The sequence below is a fragment of the Ostrea edulis genome, chromosome 7 (genome assembly GCF_947568905.1).
Source record: "Ostrea edulis chromosome 7, xbOstEdul1.1, whole genome shotgun sequence".
Lineage (NCBI taxonomy): Eukaryota > Metazoa > Mollusca > Bivalvia > Ostreida > Ostreidae > Ostrea > Ostrea edulis.
In genome coordinates, this window is record NC_079170.1 from 17,408,348 (window position 1) to 17,428,952 (window position 20,605).

Sequence of the window (20,605 nt, forward strand, 5' to 3'; positions counted from 1 at the left end):
AAATGAATGCAATAGATAAGATATATTGTTTGTTATTCTATATTAAATTACAGTAATGAAATATTTCATACATGTTTATGTATTGTACTAGGGAAGCGTTTGGTAGCTCCCCAAACTCTCATATCTCTGACTATATACAGGATTTCCCAATGTTTGTGGTTTTATGTGATTTATATTCAACGAGTTGTGTGTTTTTTGTCCCCAAGCCTTGTCGAGGGAATAGAAATCACACAATTAGTTGAATATAAATCATATAAAACCACAAAAAATGGTATGTTCTTTTTATCACATGTTTACCCCCATCCAGTTCTTCATTTACCGTACTGTATTGTCTGGAATTTTACTTCCTGACATTTTGTAAACAACCTACGTAAAATTGTTACGTCGCAAACGGCGTAGGAAAACATAGTGTAATAATTAAAATTTATGTAATGGGTGATACCCATTAGATAAAGGAGTAAACATGTGATAAACTACATTACTTAGTTATTTAATGTTACAGAATATCACAAGCTTTACGTGACGTACCATAAAGAGCATATCAGTGAAGATTCTCTATTGTACCAACACTTAACGTGACACAGGTCTCAAACTTTAACAGCAGTGAAGATTCTCTATTGTACCAAGACTTAACGTGACACAGGTCTCAAACTTTAACCGGATTGCAACGAAATGGATCTCAACTTATCATATGGTAGATGACATTCGGGTGGCAAAATTTCCCTTTTTCGTTGCCATATCTCAATTCTGTCACAGAAAGTTTACATGATAAACAAGTCACGGTAACGAACAGTGATCAATCTTATGAATACTATAAAGAATACAAATTTATGATGGGCAAATATGGATGCCTGGACTCACCAGAGGTGTGATCAGGTACCAAGGAGCAGTACGCCTCCTCTGCTGATCGGTCACACCTGCAGTGAGCTCTATATTTTGATCAGGTAACTGGAATAATCTGCAGTATTTCGGTTAATTTACTCAAAAGACAAAACATCCTGTGGCTTTCAATCCGACATTTACATGTAGATATAACGACGATATTTTACCTATTAACAATGCTCATTTTCATTCAGAAGTCGATTCGAATTCTCCCAGTATCCTAGTGAACTCGAAATAGAAGACACCACAGAGTTAACAGCAAATTAACAACTGAATTTTATGACAAACGAAATGACTTCAGCTTCTACATCGTCAGCTTCCCATATCTATGTAGCAATATTCAATCATCACCTGTTTATGGTGTGCATCTCTGTACACTGATTCGATATACACGTACTCGAGCATGTTCTGAAAATGATCAGGATGCTTACAAATAAGTTGATGTCACAGGAGTTTTAACAGTCTCATTTAAACTTATCATTTCCCAAATTATGTGGTCGTTATAATGATTTACTTTGACAAATATCAGCTATCACTGGACCAAATACTGTTTAAAGTGTTTGGTACTTCCGTATAGCGGGTTTTTCCGCGGGGTGATACATTTGGCTTAATTTAGCGGTTAGATAGCTTTCCGGCAAAATTTCACTCGCCGAATATGCACCCAATGTGACTTCAGTATTTCCAAGAGAGATAACTCTTTCTTGTCCCGCCAAAATCTATTTCGCTAAAATTATTAGCATACCTTTGAGCCAGCAAATCACTAAATTTTAGACCGACGGAAAAAACACGATATACGGTAATTGATAGGGCGTTTATTTACATAATGATATTGACTACGGGTTACTCCGTTTACCTGATCAGTGACGGGTCAACAGAGGATGCTTCCTCTTCCTAAGTACTTGATTTACTAATGGTGCGCCCAGGATCCGTGTTTACCTTACTCTTTAAATAGCTTTAAAGGAATCGTGAGATTGATCATTGTTATTTTCCTTTTTCATTCATCATAATTCGTTATCTTCACTTTTTCATAACTAGCTCACTATTAGAGATACTTACCAACTGTTGTGGAATGAAGACGAGAACCGGTTGTGAGCGCATTTATTGTTCATAATCCATGGAAATTTGACAATAACATGTCACATATTTATATTACATCTGGTATAATTTCAATCATATAGATTAAGCAAATAATAATCTTTCTTATAGTATGGAGAAGTAATTGAACGCAACACTATATTAATGGGACAGTCTTCACAATACCGTTGGCACTGATTCCGTATCTCTCCAGGAGTTCACCCCTCTTGCCATCGCGGAACTTTCGGGATGGTAAGCTTCTTGATGGTGATCTAACGATAGCAAGCGACGGCTGAGCAAGCTTTTTACACCCTCCACCCCTCTTAGATCCACTATAACTTTAAGAAAAATAATTGGATCCTCATGCAAGATTTAAGTCTATCTGTAGAAGAAGTGTTTACATGGTTTGTGATGGAAGGACTGACAGAAAGTTTTTTTTTTAAATTGTCTCAATATAATTTGCTTATAATACTGTATGCATGGGTTTTCATTTTCGGCTTTGTCTTCCCATTTAGAAGCTTTTGAATAAACTCATAAGAATGCGAAAATAGGTCAACTAACAAAAGAGCACAATTCGTTCCTATGGGAATTTCAACAGACTGTTGGAAGGCCTGACCTACAAAGACTACGAAGATATTATCTATGAGGAACTCCAGTATATTTTTCATTTCAACTTCAGAGTACTTGTGTGTGGTTCATAATGTTGTTTAAGAAAGTATTTTTGGGATGGTTGATCACTAAAGATTTGAAAATTTCCTTTTTCCGTGTTTGTTGAAGAAGCAACTGTCTATGATGTCAAAATGTTAAGTCGTTCATTTATCGTGATAAAAGGCCGTGTAAAGTGTTGACATGTCATACGTTTTGATGTTGTTGATATGAGAAAAGTTTTGCAATTTCAAATTTACTAAGTTCTTTAGAATTTTTTAGAATCCAAATTTGATTTACTCCATTTATGACATATGTTGCGACACGGTATGTTTGAAGTTTCTCCTTCACCACTGTTAATATTTTCGTGAAGACCAAAGGTAGGGGCTTGGTAAAACATTTCCTGGATCCAGATATGCATCTATGTTATTAAGCGTTTAGGAATCCAGTACAGTTCTTACAATATCGCAAAAACAACCATTTTATAATGCTACAATATTCACAAATGCATCCTGGCTCATGAAACATTAATACAATCCTTAGGCTGTGCGACAACATCTGGCCTGGAGGTTATAAAACTTTTACCGTACCCATACTCAAACTCAGCCATTTTTGTTTTGAGTGCAACTCTAAGTAAGCTTCGAAAAATCTTGAGCATGTACTCCAATTGAGTGTGAAAATGATTTTAGAAAAGTTTCATAACTTTCACTTTTGAGTATGAGTACACTTTAAAGCACATAGTTCGAGTTCAAAAACTCAAACGTTTTCTATCCTCCAGGTCTGATTTAAACTAGGGAATCCGTATTAACAACATCTCTACTATGCCTAACAACACTAGGATGTTTAAGATGCAATCTAAACATCTCATATCGTAGAAAAGACATACAAATCTCTAGTAACACCGCAGTTAGAATATTTAACTACGGTATGGGTCCAATACCAACAGGAACATATACACCAATTACGAAAACGCTCAGAGAAGAGAACCTAGATACGTGACGGGAATTATAGAAACAGATCAAGTGTAGAAGAAATGTTAGACCATCTGGAGTAATCAACACTAAAACACAAAGACAGGAAGACTGTCGATGATATACAAGATCAGTACAAATATAGAACAACCTTGATACTTAGACCCAACGGACATACAGACATGGCATTCACAACACCATGCTTTTACAATACCACGAGTGAATGAGGACTGTAGACAATGATCAATCTTTATACATACAATGAGAGGCTGAAATGCTTTTCCATCGAACATTACCAGCTCCAAATCCCTTCAGATTTTAAATTTCAAGTGAACAGCTTCCTCAAATCAGATACCAAGGTTTGTTTCAGCCAGTTTTAATATTTATTTATACATTTCTAAACTATGCCAACACACAAACTGACAGAATATTCATAGTCACGAAGGATGCAAGAAACTAAAACAAGAACAATCTCTTTTAAAAATGCGAAAAAACGCTCACACGTTAGGATAAAAAATGATAAAAACAGCCAGTAATTAACCGATGTTGATATAGCAGAAAATACGTTCCAAGAACTCGCAGTGCCATTGTTGTCTCACGTGCTGTGGCAATCTCACAAACCGTAATAATAATGTCATGGAAGTACATAATTGCAAAAATATAATGCACTAAAGATCAATGAAAAATCTCTACCACAAAATACAAAAATGAATGAGCAATGTATATATAGTAGGTACCGAAGATCGAACACAAAAAATGGCAAAATTATATACAAATATTAGAAGCCAGAAAAAACTACGCAAAAATAATAAACAATAGCAAATTTCAAAATAATACATGAAATGTGAAGATATCGAAAAGTGATCAATCTCATAACTCCTATATGCAATACAAAATAAACAGTTGGGCAAAAACGGACCCATGGATATACCAGGGGTGAGATGAGGTGCCAAGGAGAAGTAAGCATCCCCTGTCGAACGGTCACACCCGCTGTGAGCCCTATATCTTGATCAGGTAAATGGAGATATTCGTAGACAAAATCAGTGTGCCAAGGACATTCTGACAATCGGTATGAAACAATTTAGAGAAAATTTGACCCAATGATAGGTTATATTGGCAAACTAGATCGTTAAAAAAACCATAGAATTTGCAAAATACTAACTTCAAACGACACCGTTAAAACCCCTGCAGCATCAATTTGTTTGTAAGTAGCTTGCCTTAATTTAAAAACTTGTCATACGCAGAACAAGCCCTTGCATATCGAACCATTTGATATATAAACACCATATGCGGATGATAATGAAATACTGTTATATAAATATTGGAAGAACCTGAAATCATCCCATTTATCATAGACTTGAGTTGTTAGTTTACCGTTAATATCGATTTTCAATACAATGTCTAAGTATAAAGCTGAAGTGGACGACTCCGTGGTGCCTTTTATCTTGAGTTCACGGAGATCTATTGGGTCGACATATAAATGAAGATTTTTATTGCTATTAGATAAAACATGGCCGATATATCTAAATGTTGTATTGAAGACCACAGCAGGGAGTTTCTCCTTCTCACGCAGAAGTGTTTTAATAAATTCCGCTTCATCAGAATATAAAAACTGGTCAGCTAACGAAGAAGCATAATTCTTGCCGATGGGAATTCCAACTGACTGTTTCAAGACCTGATCACCAAAGACTATGAAGATATTGCCAATGAGGAATTCTAGCATATTTTTTATTTCAACTTCACAGTACCAATTAAATGACCGAAGTTCTCCTGTATTAAGGGTTTTTTAGAAAACGTGGTTTGATGTCCTTATTTTCAACTGTAACAACATCACCAGTAATGATATGTCCCGTTGGACTATAGTTGAAAGAAGACGAAGAACAAGAACACGTAGTTGGATTAAGTTTAAGATGGTCTATATCTAGGCACTACAAGGTTTGTTTTTTAATTAAAACGTTTGGATGCAATGGCAGAAGTATATTTGTAAAAAATACAGGGTGTAGACTTGAATTTGAAATAAGTTGGAATGCAAAGCTGGATAATATACCTGTATCAATTATGCAAGTATAGAATGGTCAGCAGGTTTGATAAATGCTCGCAGCTCGCAACGCCATTGTTGTCAAACTTTTTGTGAACACTTTGACATATTTATGATTTAGAAATTACTTGAAAGTAATCGCAATGATTTCAAAACTAGCTAAATTTTATAGATTAGTTCAGGATTGTAGTTAGTTAATTTGCCAGTTTGTGCTGTATATCATCAACCCGACAATATAATCAACCATGTTGTTGTTGCTGCTCTTGTTATTTACATCAACAGATGAATCTTTTACCCATTTTTTTCATTAACAAACTTGTCTCTGATTTTCTGACTGTCTTTTCTTTGTTTCTCTTTGATGAATGGGGTAATTAATTTTATTATGAAGACAATCCAAAATAGAATTTTAAAAGTGCCAAGATATTTTGAATGTCATTTGAGTTCCTTTCCTAATACGAAAATATTGAGATCGGTTTCCGAAGGTCCTCCATAGCTTATGAAACTGACACGCACATAGGAAGTGAATATTTCGATCATCTTAAAAACTGTATTGACATTTCTTGATTTTTTCTTCATTGACACTTCAACGGTAAGTCAAATCAATACGTATTGTTGTTAAAGGCATAGGGTCTAAGATATCAGTGATATTTTGCATGTTCCAAAACGGTGGCGAAATTTAAGATCATAACTAGAAATTCACACAAAGTTCTTCAGAATGTTTACAAACACATTGGATATGATAGTAATTTCAAAATAATTCCCTGTTCTCATTTGCCTAAACTGGTACCCTGTTGACTTCGCATCTCTTATGTTTGTGTGTAGCCACCAATCAGCAGGGTACCAGTTTAATATATTGTCCTCCAGACAAAAATTTTATAAAGGGCTAAAACATCAAAATGACTTCAATTTCAAAGCGCTGCAGCTATAGATAACTCATAATTAATACTACAAATTTGTTTTTTGAAGTTCTTCTTGCAAAATATTGTGATGTCATTTTTGAGATAAAAGATAGACCCTATCCCTTTAAATATGAATGTAACCTTCTGTTTATTTCTGAATCACAGACACCTACTGATTGTAGTCATACGCGACGTTTCTCAGATTTCTCTTGAACTATTTTTTTCATCTCCTCAATATGAATAGTTCTTGAATAAATTACGAAGTAGGTTGAAATCGTGTATTGCAGTATTATTACATTGGCCTGGGTAGCGCAGTGGTTAGATTATTTGACTAGTAATTCAAAAGTCCCGGGTTTGATCCCATGTTGATTTAAAGTTTTTCTCCCATTGTTTCCTACAAGAGATGACTTCACATATTTACTTAACATAGCTCACTATCAAAATTTGATCTACAACAAATCTGGTAGTATATTCATCTTTTCTGTAGAAACAAAATAGGATGCAAGCGAATTACTCCTAAAATTTCACAAAAAATTATATATACTTGAGAAATGTCCGATACATTTCAACCTGCTGACTGACAAGTACCGATAGTTCGGCGAAATGGTATTACTCCGACATTTCTAAAAATCACATCTAAATTAATAAGATTATAAGCGTTAAATAATTGGGTTGTTTTATCTATTTAGCTGACAACGTGCATTATTCAATTTGTCCCTGCATCATAGCATCAATGTTATAGAAAAGAATCAAAACTTAATGATTAAGCAAACGAGGAAATGTTTCGTCAGCCTAAAATCCAATTGAAAAACTAGCGCACTCATTGGTACGAAAACCGATTACTATCAAGGAAATTATTTTTTTGTCATAAATACGAGACAACGATCTCCTGTTTTAAATAACACTGACTTCCGTTAAAGATTGATTGGATAAATAATCAACACACAATAATTATATGTCCATCCTTATGTATTACTGTACTACGATGTGTATACATCCGTCCTTCCTCATTATTACTAATTATTACCTCCTATTAAAATTTTAAAATTTTCTTTATCAATTTTATTACTCATTTATAAGTTACTTCTTTATTTCATTATGATTTATGACCTAATTATAATCACATGTATGTGTCCGGCCATCAAAAGACAGTACCACAGTCATTAGACGTGTTGGTACACGATGGTCCTTATTTATTTATATTTATTTATTTTTTAAACCATGGGACAACCCATACGTCCCATACGGAGCATATGGAATGTTACTACAACACACTTCAACTTCACTATGTTGGTGCATTTGGGAGGTGTTGGAGGGTGAGGCTGGATCGCAATGAGATGGATAGTATTATGGTATATAATACAGTCACCATTCGGTTAACGATATATAGTTAACCAATCCTACGAATATCAAACAAACCCCGCCCATCCGTCCGTAGTTTCCTTATCTATCTTATTTTCTCCGTCACATCTTAAACTGAAATTTATGATATTTTAACATTCTTGTGACTCATACTAGATCATGTTTTTCCAATTCAATCTCTCTTGAGGGAGTTTCCCACTTAGTTTGAAATTGAATGCCATGTGATATGTACATGACTTGTTCGTATAACTCTTATCAGTTTTCAGGAGAGGATCATCCCAATTTACAAATTCTTCTACTTATCATTAGTATGGGTATTGAAGATCACCAAGTGGCAAGGATGTTGATTTTCTTAAATGCTTGAAAAAATAACAGGTTGTTAAATTTAGTCACTTTTCAGGAAATATTAACAGTACATGATTTGTTTGTTTCACTTTTCTCAAAGTTTTCAAATTATGAGGCCTTTGTAAACAATATCACGTTGATGTGTGCGTATTGATTTTCATTCCCAACATTTTTTCATTTGATCTTTAAACCAAACTTACCGATTGTTGAACTTAGTCAACTTTTCAGAGATAATTTACACACAGGGCTCATTGCTTGTCTATTTACCTTTTGGTAAAGTTTTCATCTACACGTAGGATTTTTTATCCATACGATGAAAAAGGAAGTAGGTCACATCTTGATGATGGCTAATAATGTCTGAAGTAAAGGTCGTGGCATTTTTCTCGTGTTTGCTAATCAATTTCCTAGATAAAAAACTCCTTAAGAAAAAACTTCCTGTCGGACCGTTCTTGGCTGATTTTGACAGCGGATTGATCCGTTCACCTGATCAAGATATAAGGGTGTATGGCGGGTGTGGCCGGTCGACAAGGGATACTTACTCCTTTTAGGCACCTGATCCCACCCCTGATGTGTCCAGGGGTCCGTGTTTGCCCAACTATCTATTTTTATTGCTTATAGGAGTTATGAGATTGATCACTGTTCATTATCTTCACCTTTCATTCATCATTGTTCGTTATTTTTACCATTTCATAAGCTTGTAACGGGAATATCATGTACTGTTACTCTTGTTGAAGAAATTTCAAATCTTTTGTCTACAGTAGTAAATGACATCAATCTAATGTGCATGCGTTAGTCTATGATTCAAATTATGAAAAAATAAAAATACAGGCCATCATCTCGAAATTTCCGGATCTTTGTTTCTAGTAATTTCGAGATCTTTTCTCGTTGTAACAAAACAATTAGGTGCACTTTCTTCCCTTGACATTAATTACCTGATGAGGCTTCTTTGAAAAGAATTTTGGACAAATGTGGACTTCAAACATGAATCTAGCAGCTTTAGCTCAACGCGAATTAGAACTTTTGAAAATATTCTTTTGTCCCAAAACTACAAATATTATCAAAATATCGACTTCCACTTAATAGTTTATCATTGCGAAAAGTTTGTATGTTCATTTGTAAGATTAATAACATTGTAATTTACTCCTAATTTGACCCTTATGTTAATGTATATTTAGAGAGTGTAGGTACCTCCTGTAACATTCCAAGGTTTTGATAAATTGAACTGAACTTTTCCCACCCTATAAATCATCGTACAGGTTACTAATCAGCGCGATTAAAACATAGTACTATTTCTCCCAAACTTAAGTTTCAAAACAATTTATAGAATTGTTGTAAAGTATTACTAACCAATTCTACTAGAAATGCACAGCAACTATATACACTTTTGGTATATCCAGGGATCCGTGGTTACCCAACCCTTAATATTGTATTCTTATAGGAGTTGTGAGATTGATCACTGTTCGTAATCTGCACATTTTCATCAATTGCATCTTTTTATCCATATTGCATTTATTGAACCAATCGGTAGATATTACAATCAAATGCATAGGAATATGAAATTGTGAAACTCGAGTTTTGTATGTAAATTTGGTGAAGTCATGACCTTCTTCTTCATTCTCATTAAGTATATGCAAATCTATCTTTCACTAACTAAGTCACGTCATCAAAAATTTTAGAAGCTTATAATTTACATGTGATGGAAAAGAGCTACAAAATGAAAAGTACCACAAAAAATATACTTCCTTTAAAATTGTATGGTATACATACTTGTCCAAATTGGAAAAATGAAGTCTGACGATAATATTCTCTCAATTCAAAAAAGAAAGTGATATGTAAGAAACCGGATATTTGATTTGTAGTGAATGGAATGGAGAACACAATTAAGCGTCACATACTATACCTTTGTTCATGGAATTTCCAGACAACCAGACTACTGATATCAACAGGTATATATAATTCTGTTTTACAAATCTGATTCCGATGTAAGGAAAACAAAATTCCAGATTTACATCAGTAAAAGAAACACAAGACATTACAGACACATAAAGATAAATTTATATTTTTTCGGTGACTAAATCTGTTTGTATTTAAAGCTCTTTTATTCGGTGTATGCGGTTTCACGTGGTTTGAGGCACAAAATGAATGTCGTTTAATTGGGCAAACTCTTGTCTCAAGACCCCATACGAACAATCCTTTCTGGACCAGCCTCCATCAACGCCGATCTTTATGGATGCAAAATCTCGGTAACATATCTTTTATATAAAGTACGAATTATACACAGCGGGGTTAAGGTGTCCTGAGTAAAATAACAAGTAATAACAGCATATTCATATAAAAGTAAAATTCTTTCAAGCGTCGCATATTTTTAGTAACAATCGTTTGTCAATACATAAACAAACATAATATCACGTGGGGAAATCCTTTGCTTAACTATTACGTCGTCATACAAGTGACGTAGAGCTATTTTTATCCGCTAGACTTTTAGTTGTTTATCACCTCTGTACAGGTGAAAGATGCACTCAAATCATTTGCAGTTTGGGCTTGATATGTCGACATTGATATGGTAAATTTAAAGAGTGATACGGATCGGTACAATATCCTCTCAAATATAGCAATTTCCATAATCTCAACTCAAATGTTGGGCATATTCCACATTCACATCCGAATCGTATCTAAACGAGGCAAAATATTGTACCTTCCGTATCAAAATCCTAAATCTGCAACTAGTTACCTTTCTGAATATGCCTTGATCGAAATAAAATATCGTCATCTTTCACTTGTATCGAGTCGATATGTACATGCGTTGGTTTTCTTTATTCCAAATGACTATACAACTACGGGTAACTCCGTTTACCTGATCAGGATATAGGGCTCACGGCGGATGTGACCTGTCGACAGGGGATGCTTATTCCTCCTAGACACCTGATCCCACCTCTGGTGTGTCCAGGGGTCTGTGTTTGCCCAACTATATATTTTGTATTGCTTATAGGAGTTATGAGATTGATCACTGTTCGTCATCTTCACCTTTTGTGCTAATGGCATCAATTACCTTCAACCATTTATGTAAATCTTTCGCTTAAAATGACACATACAGACAAGGAGATATCAAAAAAACATGTACACACATAGATAACTCAAATTGCATTTTCATAAGATAACATATATTCTTCTTATTATGTGATTCTAAATATCGGTTTAATTCATGTTTCGTTAATTTGGTGGTATTTTAGGATGCTACAAATACTCTGATCAGGATCCTGCTCTGAGAGACGGTGCTGTCTTCGATATGAATTATCATCCTTCTGCTGGTCTATGCCAAGAGCTTTGCATGGAATAAAACAAAACGTTTTCATTTGTATTTGGTATTAAGGTATTCAAATAATCCCTGAATGCTTTATACATGTAATAGAGGTTTTACACATTTTAAAAAGAGTATAATTGTCTATTGAGACAGTAGAACATTAACTGTAAGATTGGAAAAAGTACAGGGTTCCTGATTGTCATCTCTTACAGTCAAAGCATTCGACGTCACATGGATCACAATAAAAGGGTAGGTACGATTCAGCCTGGACAACCGTTATAACAAGCCCAAAGATGTGATACTTAAATCAATTATGTATTGATGATTATCAATTCACTGGTAGTAAATTGTGATACAATGAATTTACTGATAATATTTGTTATGATACAGGATTGAAATTCACATCGAAAACTACAATTTTAGTTCAATGTTTTCACGGTCGTCCGCACTGTTCAAATCATACCTACTCTATTCATTTGTGACGTAATTTTACTGTAACAGATCACAATTACCCAGTATCTCTAGGTTTGACAGTTCATGTTTCACGGTCTGGGAATTTTATTTGATGGGAAAATTTCCATTGATAAGTTTGACTGATCCCACCTCCGGTGTGTCCAGGGGTCCGTGTTTTCCCAACTATCTATTTTGCATTGCTTATAGGAGTTATGAGATTGATCACTGTTCGTTATTTTCACCTTGCATTTAAAAGATGATATGAAACCTTTCATTGATTATACTCTCTAATTATTTTTTCAAGAAAAAAAAATCTGTTTAATCTATCATATTGTATTTATCTTTCACGTACAGTGTATACCAAGTGTCAAATCAAGCATGTTTCCTCATGTATATTATCGACCAAAATCAAAAATTTTAATACACAAAATTCATTTAAAAAATATTTCCTTTTTAGGATCAAAACTGTTTTTGCTTTAAACACAGTACATCAATATTACCTCCCCTGAACAGCTGCAATAGTCGGTGTAAGGGAACCTGCAGTTCTGGGAATGGATCAACTTGTTCCAAATATCGCATATATTTGTCAGGTAACTTCACTTCCATTTCACCATCATCAAATATTTGTACATGCACAGAACTTATCCGAGTGTTTAACTAAGGTCACTCGCATATCATGTATTCGTAATTGAAATACTGTCTTGCAAGAAAGCAAGTATTCTACTTTTTAAGATAAAAGATGTTGTAAGGACTGAAACATCGTTATTTCATGGTCAGTTTCTTGATTGATTAAAGGGATTATTAGTCATACTCACAAACAATGTTGCCAATTGCCGCTCACATTGCTATAGATATTCTGTATGGCATTTGCTTACCATTCCCTGTACCGTAATTTCAAGACTCCAGTGGAACATTTAGTTTTCTCACACTAAAATTCTTCAATGTACCATTAAACTACATGTAATGAATTTAACTTGATTTCTGAAGAAGAAAAAAACAAAAAGTAGTTCTTCATGTCAGCAATTGATTCATACATATATACATACATGTTTTACAACAGTTGGAGGACAAAGGAATGACAGATTTCCCGCTGCCTATCCTGGCTGTATTGTCATACAGTGCACTGGTGATACAAGCTACCGGGTTCGACATTGTTATTCGAATTTTGCTACAGCTTGTGAAATACAAGGTAACATCTCTCTTTTCTGTCCTTTTCATAACATTTTTTCCAATTTCAATACAATTTCGCACGCCCCCACCCCTTAAAATTTACAATGTTTAGGTTACAAATCAATGCGTACTATAAAAAGAGGGAAAGTCAAATCATATCTATAATTATTGATTCTAAAAGGTGAATATCAAAATACATGAGGTGGGATCAGGTGCCTAGGAGAAGTTTCCTCTGTCGACCCGTCAACGAACCAACCAACCAACCGAATCTATGTCATTTTAGTAACACTTCATTTATGATGACATGGTTCTGAATCTAGGTCATTTTCAGAACAACAGGCGAATTGCGTTGTGGTTTTTGTACAAAACGCATTTAATTTTAAAACATGTGGACCGTTGCCAATTTTGGTAGGGAAGTAGAACCCTTGTCTTATATATGGTACAGGGGTTTCAACAGTCTCGATTGAAGTCAGCATTTCGCAAATTCTATGGTCGTTATAACGATCTAGTTCGTCAGCACTACCTCGCATTGGGTCAAATGCTGTCTTACGTTTTTCATACCGATTGTTAAGCCGTTCTTAGCACACTGATTTTGACTGCGGATAACTCCGTTTACCTGATCAGGATATAGGACTCACGTGTGTGCTTTAAACATTTCAACGCAAATCGTAATGTCTTTTAACTTATCCTGCATATCGTTAAATGTAAGAGGCCTAAACTCACCAAGTAAAAGAAAAACATTGTTTACATTTTTTAAAGAGAATTTTCAAGGCCACTTTGTTTATTTACAAGAAACAGACTCAACTGCACAAGATGAATCAAAATGGATAAACGAATGGAACTCGGATATCATATTTAATCATGGAGAATCAAATAGTAAAGGTGTAGCAATTTTATTTCCACATAATGTTGAGTATAAGATATTAAAACATACATGTGTCAACGCTGGTAGATTTCTACAAGTTTTTGTACAATTAGATAAAACAGAATTTATTTTATCAAATGTGTATGCACCAACTAAGGATAACCCATCAGAACAGAATGAATTTTCAAACAACATCTTAAAGCACTTAGAAGAAGAGAGTTCTCAGAATAAATAGAAATACACTTACACTGAGTTTCAATGGTAATAGGAGTCCCATATCAAACATGACTTGTAAAGATTTTTACTGGATTTTGATGGAAAGTATAGCAGAATTGCCAACATGTATACCAAAATGGGAAAATATTTTTGATTCAAAATTAACACAGCAAGAGTTAGAGAGTATTTACAAGTTACCTTTCACAATATCAATGGAAACATCATTACAATCTTTTCAATATAAATTAATTCACAGATTTTTAGCACACAACAAATTGCTGTATGCAATGAAAATTAAAACATCACCTTCTTGTATATTATGGGGAAATTTAGATACAATAGAGCACAGGTTTTACTTTTGTGAATATGTTGGTACTTATTGGAAGCATTTCCAAACTTGGTGGAATAGATTAAACATTACTTATATAAATGATATCTCTTATCAAGACATAATATTTGGATTTTATGAAGAAAAGTGTGAAAGTCTGAATTATTGTATACTGCTTTCTAAATATTATATACAGTTTGTGTTTAATTCAGATACAGGGCACAGTGGTCCTTCTTTATATATTTTTTTGCAATTTTTGAGAAGAAAATTGTTTGTTAAAAAATCAATTTATTGTGGCAGAAGAAATCTTGATTATTATAACCAAGTATGGAAAACGATAGAAGACAAAATAATTTCAATGTAAGATGTATCTTCCTTAAATCAATTAGTTATGCATATTTCATGTACTAGTCTCTCTTTATCTTCAAAGTAATTGTACAATATTGCTATTAATTTTCACACAGTGTTTAACATGTTTGTTGAAATATTGAAGTTGCATGTAACATCCTGTTTATATGATAATATATGTCCAAAAAGAGCCAATAAAAAATATATAGGGCTCACGGCGGGTGTGACCGGTCAACAGGGGATGCGTACTCTTCCTAGGCACCTGATCCCACCTCTGGTGTGTCCAGGGGTCCGTGTTTGCCCAACTATCTATTTTGTATTGTTATAGGAGTTATGAGATTGATCACTGTTCCTTATCTTCACCTTGCATACTGCTGATTCCGTTACAGTTTTTCACATTTTACATCAATGTAAAATTGACAGATTGATTCATATTATTATTCGTTTATGTGATCAAGATATAGGGCTCAGGGCAGTTGTGGCTGTATATTGTTTAATGTCCCGATCGAGAATATTTCACTGATATAGATACGGCACCATTGCCGTTAAGTGGCTGCAAAATGTAGTCATATGCTCGGCGCTTAATACCTTTAAGTAGGGTGGGATTTTTATCGCGATACACATGCTGTGACGCATAGCCTCGATGTTTACAGTCTCATCCGAAGGATCCCCCCATTTAGTAACTTCTTACAACAAGCAAGGGGTACATATTCTAACCCGGGTCCCGACGGGATTACATTCGGAATTGTGACATCATCAATGACGTTTTTCTAAAAGGACAGATTCGGAATTTTGACATCATCAATGGCGTTCGAGTAGCACCGCAGGCTTGAACAAACTTTACAATTATGTCATCAGCTAAAAGATTAAAAGCTTAACGAAAGCCCAAACATTTTTAATTCACCTATTGGCTTTCCAGACTGCATACAGTGTTATCAAATATCTAGGCTTCCTTCAGTATACAATTGGTTTTTGACACGATTTCTGTATTTTTGGATGCCTTTTTCCTAAACGTTGTCTTTCATGAGATTTACTCCAAAATACACCACTTAGGAGTAGAAATATTAGCTCCTTTCATCAGCACTAGTAAATAATCCCATTTTATGGTTGAAATTAACTGGTATTTTCTTTTCATTTTAGATTCCATCAATCAAGTTTATCATTTAAATCCGATAAAATTCATTTTGAAATACAAATTGATGCAAAATCCATCTAACTACTTTGGAAAAGACGTTGAAACGTTTTTCAAGAATACCTGTAAATCAAGCATTAAAAACAATTTAGAACCAGTGTGGATTGCATTCTCGAGGGAGAATTACACTCGTTTTGATAAAGGTTTGTATCAATATTCCATTTGACCCTCCTTTGTATTTCTAATGTTTTACTCTTATTAGACTGCTTACGATTCTTTGTTTTTAATCAGGGGAAATGTTATCCGATGTCGACAAACGAAACACCATGGTCTGTCTGCTGTGTAAAGATGGTTGTCGATTCGGTGATTGCAATCTTGAGGTAGACGAAGCAGTGTGTTCGGAGGTAGATTTAATTATGAATATAATCGTAGAATGTAACCCTGTGTTTGATACATTATTTGTTTGGGTTTTGTCATAAACAGTGTATTCTAATATTTTTACGACATTTACAAAGGATGAAAATGTGAAGATAATGAACAGTGATCAATTTCATAACTCTTATAAGGAATAATCTGCCGTGACAAGGGACCTCCGTTTGATGGTCATATCTGAAAAATCGGTGGTTCTCGCTTTTAAATGCCAAGCGTTTGGGGAAGTAGCAATCACTACCTATGTTTATGTCTTAGGATTGACGCGGTCATGGAACGAGTGGGGTTAGAATTCATGACCTCCCGGTTACGAAGTAAACGCTCTAAGCCATCCGACCGGTCAATAGGACTGGGGATCCCAAAGACAAAATTAAAATGTTGAGGTTTTAAAGAAAATAACATATGGTCATTTTTTTTATTTCGGTTTTGTTGTTGTTCTTGTTGTTGTTCTTGTTGTTGTTGTTGTTGTTGATGTTGTTGTTGTTGTTGTTTGTATGAGGTACATTCATTGTAATTCATTTATGAATCAATAGCTGTTTACGTTAATTATTTCTAGAATAAATCAATCGTGTAATGAACGATTTATTTACAGTATTCTGTTTATATGTCAATTGATTGACATTTTGCTTCGTAAATGTATCGATAAAAAATTTATTTAGAAAAACATGCACCTTTGTTTAGACTATAGTGACTAAGGAGACTAGCACGAAAACAGCTCTGAAGATGACAGTCACAAAACCTAGCTTTTCCAACACCGGCGTTATCTCGAAAACTTCAAATGAAACAAGAGAAACAAAAACAAGGGAGACGACTCAAGAAGGTATTAACTTTAGAAACTGCAAATTGATCTTTTGAATCTCCAGATTGTATTTTGAATCTATAATCATTAGCATTTTATATTCACTGGTAATGGTAAATATTCAGCTCGTATTCATGATCAAAACATGTTGTAGAAACGTACGTTGCATAATATAGTGAATTTTGTTTTTGAGAATTCTGGACTTCGTTAAGTTTTTTTCTTTAACATATCAACATTTTGGAATTCTGTCATCATTGACTTTGCCACAATCTGCCTCACCGTACCAGCAGAATTACAGAACGTTACATCGCTATACTTTTAATTTGTTGCAGTGTCACGGCTTCCCCGTAATTATTCTGACCATACATTGTCCTACATATTGGAGACAATGACATCAACAAACAACGGTAACTATTTTTACAAGCATTAGGAAAAATTGGATAATTTTGTAATAGTAAAAAATAGTTAGAACACAGTAATATCTGAAATGAAAAAAAATACATTTAGGCAAATTTGCTGCCATTCATTATTTGTTGGTTTTAATCAGATGATGTGAAAATCCCAAATTTTATGCATATATCTTCAGAGAAAACTTGTACTCCAGGAGTACATAATCCCATAAAGTCATCATTCGGGGATCATCAGTTTTAATTTGGTTCGCGTGTATTGAATTTCGCTCTGAGTTGCATATGGCTGACATGAAAATAGCTTGCATAATTTAAGTCTACTGGTATAAAATTACGCGGAACATGTGTTACAACAGACTTAGCGGAAATGAGTATCGTGAGTACAAAGTAAGTTCACAGTAAATAAATCGTAATTGATGTATTTCGCTTATCAAATGAACCACAAAGACAGCAAATGCATTCTACTATGTCCTACTATGTTCTTCGGTGTTCTTGAGCTGTGCTCAGTAGTTGCAACGGATTTTGGTGTGCTTAGGATTGACAGTCTTCTGCATAAGGTATGAATACATGCATTGAATACAATGAGATTGCAATATATTTTACATCATCTCAAATTTATCATGGTTTCCACTTCTTATATATTATATAGTTACATAAGTATGTATTGATTCATTACATTTCAGTGTGAAGAAAGCTGCGTTGCAATACGCTTTCCTATTTTATGTGTCAATTACCGTTTTCTATACCTCTATTGTACTTAATGTATTTTTTAGCAGACGGAAACGAACATCAGCTAAAACTGAAAGAACAGAAAGACACAAAGCACCATCATCCGGACAAATAAAGCCAATCCCTATAAAGGATTCAAAGATGGACACGTTAAAAAGTCTAAGATTATTCTAAACTTCCGCATATTTGCTCGATGAAAATGGTACATTTGAAGAAAATTGTGCTTATGACATGGCAGACAATAGAAAACTTCAAGAAGAAAGTCCCTATCTTGAAGGAGAGAGATATTATGACCACCTCAGTGACACGGCTTTTAGAAGACAAATAAGACGAAAATATATATAATCATCTAACTACTAAAGGACACACCAACATCTCCAAATACGACATGATGCAGAAACAAAGAATCACCGATGCGGTCAATCAGATTTTCGAACTGACAATCACGCGAATGCTTATGTAGAAAAATATAAATATTCGAAACCACAGAACAGGTTTTATACATACAGAATTTGGGTTAAACCATTATTCTGACAGTCGCGAAAGGGTGAAAGCTATTTTGGAAATTGAACACTTGAAGACAAGATACACTCAACTATACTTCTAAGCAACCTTCATTTTAATGAGTGTCCTTCGAAACATTATTTGATATAATTGACTTGCACACAAAGAAATAAATACATGTCATATTGCAATCTGATAACTATAAGAATTGCAAACTTCTAGTATGTAACAGGTAGACAGATTAAAGATTAAAGATGGCAAATGAATTCAATAGATAAGATATATTGTTTGTTATTCTATATTAAATTACAGTAATGAAATATTTCATACATGTTTATGTATTGTACTAGAAAAGTGTTTGGTAACTCTCCAAACTCTCATATCTCTGACTATATACAGGATCTCCCATGTTTGTGGTTTCATATGATTTATATTCAAAGAGTTGTGTGGGGTGTCTTTGTCCCCAAGCCTTGTCGAGGGAATAGAAATCACACAACTAGTTGAATATAAATTATATAAAACCACAAACAATGGTATGCTCTTTTATCACATGTTAACCCACATCCGGTTCTTCATTTATGGTACTGTATTGTCTGGAATTTTACTTTCTGACATTTTGTAAACAGACGACGTAAAATTGTTACGTCACAAACGGCGTAGGAAAACATACTGTAATAATTAAAATTTATGTAATGGGTGATACCCATTTGATAAAGGAGTAAACATGTGATAAACTACATTACCTAGATATTTAATGTTACTGAACACCACAAGCTTTACATGACGTACCATTAAGACCATAGCAGTGAAGATTTTCTATTGTAACAACACTTAACGTGACACAGGTCTCAAACTTTAACCGGTTTGCAACGAAATAGATCTCAACTTATCATATGGTGGATGACGTTCGGGTGGCAAAATTTCCCTTTTTCGTTGCCATATCTCAATCCTGTCATAGAAAGGTTACATGATAAACAAGTGATGATAACTAACAGTGATCAATCTTATAAATACTATAAAGAATACAAACTTATGATGGGCAAACACGGATGCCTGGACTCCCCAGAGGTGTGATCAGGTACCTAGGAGCAGTAAGCCTCCTCTGCTGATTGGTCACACCTGCAGTGAGCTCTATATTTTGATCAGGTAACTGAAATAATGCGCAGTATTTCGGTTAATTTACTCAAAAGCTTTTATATGAGAAGACAAAACATCCTGTGGCTTTCAATCCGACATTTAGATATAACGACGACATTTTACTTATTAACAATGCTCATTTTCATTCAGAAGTCGATTCGAAATATCCCAGTATCCTAGTGAACTCGAAATAAAAGACACCACAGAGTTAACGGCAAATTAACAACTGACTTTTATGACAAACGAAATGACTTCAGCTTCTCCATCGTCAACTTCCCATATCTATGTAGCAATATTCAATCATCACCTGTTTATGGTGTGCATCTCTGTACACTGATTCGATATACACGTACTCGAGCATGTTCTGAAAATTATCAGGATGCTTACAAATAAGTTGATGTTACGGGAGTTTTAACAGTCTCATTTAAACTTATCATTTCGCAAATTATGTGGTCGTTATAATGATCTACTTTGAAAAATATAAGCTATCACTGGACCAAATACTGTTTGAAGTGTTTGGTACGTCCGTTTAGCGGGTTTTTCCGCGGGGTGATCAATTTGGCTTCTTTTA

At 34.3% G+C, this 20,605-nt stretch overlaps 1 protein-coding gene across 4 annotated transcripts; it reads left to right on the forward strand.

Annotated features, from left to right (window-relative positions):
- The first annotated feature begins 6,044 nt into the window (after positions 1-6,044).
- Positions 6,045-19,175, forward strand: LOC130047878 (uncharacterized). Of its 4 annotated transcripts, XR_008796693.1 has the most exons (11): positions 6,045-6,199; positions 10,076-10,162; positions 10,310-10,459; positions 11,447-11,586; positions 12,428-12,560; positions 13,031-13,159; positions 16,038-16,232; positions 16,321-16,433; positions 17,140-17,278; positions 17,590-18,221; positions 18,438-19,175. XR_008796693.1 is itself a non-coding variant. In XM_056143537.1 (8 exons), exons 4-8 carry the CDS (start codon positions 16,097-16,099, stop codon positions 18,506-18,508), a joined length of 534 nt encoding a protein of 177 aa, XP_055999512.1. In that variant the 5' UTR covers positions 6,080-6,199; positions 12,428-12,560; positions 13,031-13,159; positions 16,038-16,096; the 3' UTR covers positions 18,509-19,175. The 4 variants fall into 4 exon arrangements, 1 of the variants encoding a protein (XP_055999512.1); XR_008796692.1 differs by having other exon boundaries at positions 17,590-19,175; XR_008796694.1 differs by lacking the exon at positions 16,038-16,232 and having other exon boundaries at positions 17,590-19,175.
- The last annotated feature ends 1,430 nt before the right edge of the window (positions 19,176-20,605 follow it).